Here is a 6,587-nt window from a genome sequence, read left to right as displayed (position 1 = left end):
AAAAATCTGATGCTGCCTAGCCTACAAATAATGGAAGTTGTGAGTCAGTCAACGTGCTGCGTGTCTGCATGGAAACCCCTTCCCCTTTTTGTACGAGTCCCTGCTGTGCTCTGTGTCACTGTGTGTGTTTCTGGCACAGTAATACACGGCGGTGTCTGCAGCTGTCAGCGAGCGGAGCTGCAGGGAGAACTGGTTCTTGGAGGTGTCTGCAGTCAGAGATGGTGACTCAGCTCTGGAGAGACGAGGCAGAGCCTGTGGTCCCGGCCTGAGGATACACATATCCCATCCACTCCAGCCCTTTCCCGGGGAGCTGCCGGATCCAGTCCTAGCTGTAGCCGCTGCTGCTAACGGAGAACCCACACAGGTCAGTGTGAGGGTCTCTCCGGGCTTCACCACGCCCGGGCCGGATTCGACCAGCTGTACCTGAGAGAGGACACCTGGGAAAAGTAAAATGGAGCATTAAAGCCCCAATTCTTCTGCTATGGAATGGGTCATTTCACCAACATCTTCTTTGTCCCCTGCTCACATTTAAAGTCCCTTTAAACTTTAAACTGACAGGAAACCTAGAAATGAGCGGACAGGACACAAGGGAATTGTGAACATTTCCCTCCCCCCACAGGGACTGGCATGTAGGTATCTCGAGTGGGGATACACTTCCCGGGAAACTGAAGCACTGTGTGGGGGATGAGAGAGTCAGCCCTCCTCTTCCTGTCTGGGATTGTAAAATAAACATTGCAGCAGTGGATGCTGCAAACTGTGTTGGGCACAGAGAATAAAGAGAATTAATGTCCCGATGCTGAGACTCTTCTAGGGGTATGTCTACACTACGAAATTAGGTCGAATTTATAGAAGTCGGTTGTTTAGAAATCATTTATATAAGGTCGATTGTGTGTCCCCCGCCACACAAAATGCTCTAAGTGCATTTTGTCGGCGGACTGCATCCACAGTACCAAGGCTAGCATCAACTTCTGCAGCATTGCACTATGGGTAGCTATCCCACAGTTCCCGCAGTCTCCGCCGCCCACTGGAATTCTGGGTTGAGATCCCAATGCCTGTGGGGCAAAAACAGTGTCACGGGTGATTCTGGGTACATGTCATCAGGCCCCCCCTCCCTCCCTCCCTCCCTCCCTCCCTGCTGTGAAAGCAACGGCAGACAATCGTTTCACGCCTTTTTTCATCCCACACGCCATAGCACTGGGATCATGGAGTCCGCTCAGGTCACCGCAGCAATTATGAGCACTTTAAACACCACACGCATTGTCCTGGAGTATATGCAGAGCCAGAACCTGCCAACGCAAAACCAGGCGAGGAGGCGACGGCAGCGCGGCGACGAGAGTGATGAGGAAATAGACATGGACATAGACCCAAAGTACGGGCCCCAACAAAGTGCAAATCATGGTGTTAATGGGGCAGGTTCATGTCGTGGAATGCTGATTCTGGGCCAGGGAAACAAGCACAGACTGGTGGGACCGCATAGTCTTGCAGGTGTGGGACAATTCCCAGTGGCAGCGAAACTTTCACATGCGTAAGGGCACTTTCATGGAACTTTGTGACTTGCTTTCTCCTGCCCTGTAACACAAGAATACCAAGATGAGAGCAGCCCTCACAGTTGAGAAGTGAGTGGCGATAGCCCTGTGGAAGCTTGCAACGCCAGACAGCTACCGGTCAGTCGGGAATCAATTTGGAGTGGGCAAATCTACTGTGGGGGCTGCTGTGATCCGAGTAGCCAATGCAATCAAAGAGCTGCTGGTATCAAGGGTAGTGATTCTGGGAAACGTGCAGGTCAGAGTGGATGGCTTTCCTGCAATGGGATTCCCTAACTGTGGTGGGGCGATAGACGGAACCCATATCCCTATCTTGGCACCGGAGCACCAAGCCAGCGAGTACGCAAACCGCAAGGGGTACTTTTCAATGGTGCTGCAAGCACTGGTGGATCACAAGGGACATTTCACTAACATCAATGTGGGACGGCCGGGAAAGGTACATGACGCTCGCATCTTCAGGAACTCTGGTCTGTTTCAAAAGCTGCAGAAAGGGACTTTCTTCCCTGACCAGAAAATAACCGTTGGTGATGTTGAAATGCCTATAGTTATCCTTGGGGACCCAGCCTACCCCTTAATGCCATGGCTCATGAAGCCGTACACAGGCAGCCTGGACAGTAGTCAGGACCTATTCAACTATAGGCTGAGCAAGTGCCGAATGGTGGTAGAATATGCATTTGGACATTTAAAAGTGCGCTGGCGCAGCTTACTGACTTGGATAGACCTCAGCGAAACCAATATCCCCATTGTTATTGCTGCTTGCTGTGCGCTCCACAATATCTGTGAGAGTAAGGGGGAGACATTTATGGCGGGGTGGGAGGTTGAGGCAAATTGCCTGGCCGCTGATTATGTGCAGCCAGACACCAGGGTGGTTAGAAGAGCACAGAAGGGCGCGGTGCGCATCAGAGAAGCTTTGAAAACCAGTTTCATGACTGGCCAGGCTACGGTGTGAAAGTTCTGTTTGTTTCTCCTTGATGAACCCTCCGCCCCCCCCCCACCCGGTTCACTCTCCTTCCCTGTAAGACAACTGACCTCTTCCCTCCCCCCTTCGAACACCACTTGCAGAGGCAATAAAGTCATTGTTACTTCACATTCATGCATTCTTTATTAATTCATTACACAACTAGGGGGATAACTGCCAAGGTAGTCCGGGATGGGTGGGGGAGGAGGGAAGGACAAGGTCACACTGCACTTTAAAACTTTAACTCTTATTGAAGGCCAGCCTTCTGATGCTCGGGCAATCATCTGGGGTGGAGTGACTGGGTGGCCGGAGGTCCCCCCACCGTGTTCTTGGGCGTCTGGGTGAGGAGGCTATGGGACTTGGGGAGGAGGGCTGTTGGTTACACAGGGGCTGTAGCGGCGGTCTCTGCTCCTGCTGCCTTTCCTGCAGCTCAACCATATGCTGGAGCATATCAGTTTGATGCTCCAGCAGTTGGAGCATTGACGCTTGCCTTCTGTCAGCACTGATTCGTCTCCCCATATGGCGAGCAGATCCCGTACCTCCCGTTCGGTCCATGCTGGAGCTCTTTTGTGATCCTGGGACTCCATCATGGTTACCTGTGCTGATGAGCTCTGCTTGTTCACTTGTGCTCTCCACGCTGGGCAAACAGGAAATGAAATTCAAAATTTCGCGGACCTTTTCCTGTCTACCTGGCCAGTGCATCTGAGTTGAGAGTGCTGTCCAGAGCGGTCACGATGGAGCACTCTGGGATAGCTCCTGGAGGCCAATACCGTCGAATTGCATCCACACTACCCCAAATCCGACCTGGAAAGGCCGATTTCAGCGCTAATCCCCTCGTCAGAGGTGGAGTAAAGAAATCGATTTAAAGAGCCCTTTAAGTCGAAAAAAAGGGCTTCGTCGTGTGGACGGGTTCAGGCTTAAATCGAGGTAATGCTGCTAATTTTGACCTAAAATCGTAGTGTAGACCAGGTCTAGGAGTATCTAATGGGGAGGGAAGGCCGGTTTTAGGAGCATGGACTGACAAGCAGCTTGGGGAAAGGCGGGGGGGGGGAGGGGAGGACCAGGCCCTGATAAGAAGAGGCAGGTTCTGGGCTGGGGTTGCAGTGATAGGAATGAGGAATGCATTGGAAAAGGGATGTTTTCTGCAGGGGCTTTTTAAACAAACACAGAACTGCACAGTCAACCTGTGGAACTCCTTGCCAGAGGATGCTGTGAAGGCCAAGGGTATAACAGAGTTGGGGGAAAAAAAACTAGATATATTCATGCAGGACAGGTCCATCAATGGCTATTAGCTGGCATGGTGTCCCTAGCCTCTGTTTGCCAGAAGCTGGGAATTGGCACAGCAGGAGGATCACTTTATGATTCCCTGTTCTGTTCATTCCCTCTGGAACATCTGGCATTGAGAACTCCCCTGTTATATTGTCCCACCCCCTGGCCCATGCACATGAGCTCCCCGGGGCCCTGTTCATAGCCCGGCCGCAGGCCGCTCACCCCGCTCAGAGCCAGCGCCGGGCTTCAGCTTCCCATCCCACCTGGGGAACGAGCCGCCAGCCGCAGACATGACCCCCAGCCTGGCCATCGACTTCCTCCTGCTGCTCCCAGCGGGTATGGGCGGGATCTGCGCTGCCGCTGGGTGCCCCGGTACCACATGTCCCCTAATAACTGCACCTCAGCAATATTTCCCCTTTATTTCCCCATCTGCAAGTGTCTATTCCCAGGCCAGCCTGGTGGAGTCCAGCCAGGTCAGTGTGAGGGTCTCTCCCGGCTTCATCGCTCCTGGCCCTGACTGGACTAATTCTATTTGGGACCAGTCACCTGTAAAGACAGAACACGTTACAGTTTAATCCTGACCTTTGTTTCTCAGGGTTTGATCATTTCTCCAGAATTTCTCCTCCTGACTTACAGGGCGACAGAGCAAGTAAAACCAGAAGTAACAACACATTTTCCATTTTTGTAAAAGGTGAAAAGAAAAGGGACAAAAATGAAATTCACTTCATCCCCTAGGCAGACGGGTCCCAGAAGAACCCAGGAGCTGCTATTTAAACGGGGAACCTGGCTGGGAGATTTGCATAAAGATCAGACACTTGGCCATCACCCCTGGAAAGGGATTGAAACCACCTGAGCTCTGTCTAATAGAAACTGGGACTGGACAACAGGGGATGGATCACTCAATAAATTGCCCTGTTCTGTTCATTCCTTCTGAAGCACCTGGCATTGGCCACTGTGAGAGGAGAGGCTACTGGGCGAGATGGACCATTGCTCTGACCCTGTATAGCCGGTCCTATGTACTAGACTAGGTTCTTTTACTGATGCCCATCACCGTAGTTTTGGGCACCTCCTGTTTGTTATTGTGATTATAAAGTTGTTGTTCCTTTGAGATAATCAATATCATGATATTGCCTTTAATTTTCAGAAGGCTCTCCGATTCCTGGTCCTTTCCCTACATTGATAAGACTTGTCACACCCCCTGAAGCCCTGGAAACAGGGAATGATATGACAGGACCCCGGGAATTATGGGCTGTCCCCACACAGGCTGCTGGATAATTGACTCAGCTCCTTGTCTCATCCTGGCTGCTGTAGGATTCCATTGTACTTGGGAGCAGCGCCCCCATCTGGCCATATCAAGAGCTGCAGCTGCTGCTAAAGAAAGGCCTCGTGTATCGCTGGCGGGATGTGGGAGTGACGCCCAAGTGAGAAGGGTTTTTTTTTGTAGATGGGGACTGGGCAGAGAGAGAGATGAACTGAGATACCCACTTTCTCTCAGGCAGTGTCTGGCAGAGACCAGAACTGAACCCGAATCTCCTTAAGTCAGTCCCGTGCCTTTCCCCTAAACCTAAACATAAACATAAATCTATCCCTCCTCCCATAATGCATTGCAGCTCGAAGGCTGATTTTTGGAGGTGCTGGGCCCCTGCAGCTCTCACTGACTTCAGGCAGAGCAGTGCCCGCTTAGCGCCTCTGACACTGGCTCCCCTGGGGCAACATTTCCTAACGCGGTGTCTGAGTTTGAGAGTCTGAATATTTCAGGGCCCAACATGAGTCACAGGGAGCCTGACTCCCAGAAGTGGACAATCGCTCACAGCTGTGACTGATGTCACTCAGAGATGCAGGTGTTGAGCATCTTTTGGTATTGAGAACCAGAGTATCTCACCATTAATGTCAACGTCACCCCTGTCTCAGTGAGTCCCCAGTGCACATTTCAGCAGGAAGCGCAGGGAAGCGGAGCGTGTAAAATCCCTTAGTGGAAGGGGCTGGTAGCGTGGGATGCAGGGGAAGAAAGGCAGGGTGGCTCCTGAAATCCCCCTGTCGGCAATACCTCGTCTGTCAGTCTCATGCCCTACAGCACTAACTGAATGTTCATGTCGGCTGACTAGAAATTCGCTTCCCCTTTTTGTACGAGTCCCTGCTTTGCTCTATGTCACTGTATAGCTCCTGGCGCAGTAATAGGTGCCGGTATCTGCAGCTGTCAGCGAGCGGAGCTCCAGGGAGAACTGGTTCTTGGAAGGGTTCTCGGAGATGGTGATGCGACTCTGGAGGGAAGAGGCGTAGTATTTTGTTCCCCCTTGCTCTATATCCCCCATCCATTCCAGCCCTTTCCCGGGACTCTGCCGGATCCAGTGCCACCAGCAACAACTACTGCCCAGGGTGTCCGAGGAGGCGCCTGAGATGGAGCAGGTGAGGCTGAGAGTCTCTGAGGGTTTTACAGTCCTGGGCCCTGACTCCACCAGCTGCACTTGTGACAGGACCCCTGTGGAAAAGACAGAGCCGTGTGAATAATCCCACAACCCATTCATCCCCTGGTGCTGTGCAGATCGGTCCCACCCAATACTCACACCAGGGGGTGGCCAACAGTAGAAGGAATCTAAGTATGGATTTCATGATTGCACTGTCAGAGAACACAGCCTCTCTCAGCTAGAAATGCAAGAGCCTCTGAGCTTTCCATGGCCAGGAGTTTGTGTTTATACAGGAGATGCATGGGCAGGCATTTGCATGCAGGTTTTACCCAGCGGATATAAGAGAGGAGAGGGGTTGAAAGGGAAATGAGAATGGTCTGTGCTTTGCACAAAGGAGACACAAAATTCAGA

General features: G+C 52.0%; 1 gene segment (V, D, J or C); it reads right to left on the bottom strand.

Moving 5' to 3' along the window:
- Positions 1-5,915: 5,915 nt before the first annotated feature.
- On the bottom strand, positions 5,916-6,381 carry LOC128846330 (immunoglobulin heavy variable 4-38-2-like). The segment is given in 2 exon segments: positions 5,916-6,250; positions 6,336-6,381. Coding segments are annotated over 2 exon segments (381 nt in total).
- Positions 6,382-6,587: the final 206 nt, after the last annotated feature.

Source organism: Malaclemys terrapin, chromosome 12, assembly GCF_027887155.1.
Source record: "Malaclemys terrapin pileata isolate rMalTer1 chromosome 12, rMalTer1.hap1, whole genome shotgun sequence".
Taxonomy (NCBI): domain Eukaryota; kingdom Metazoa; phylum Chordata; order Testudines; family Emydidae; genus Malaclemys; species Malaclemys terrapin.
Note: the sequence above shows the minus strand (reverse complement) of the source record. Positions and strands in the feature narration are given on the sequence as shown.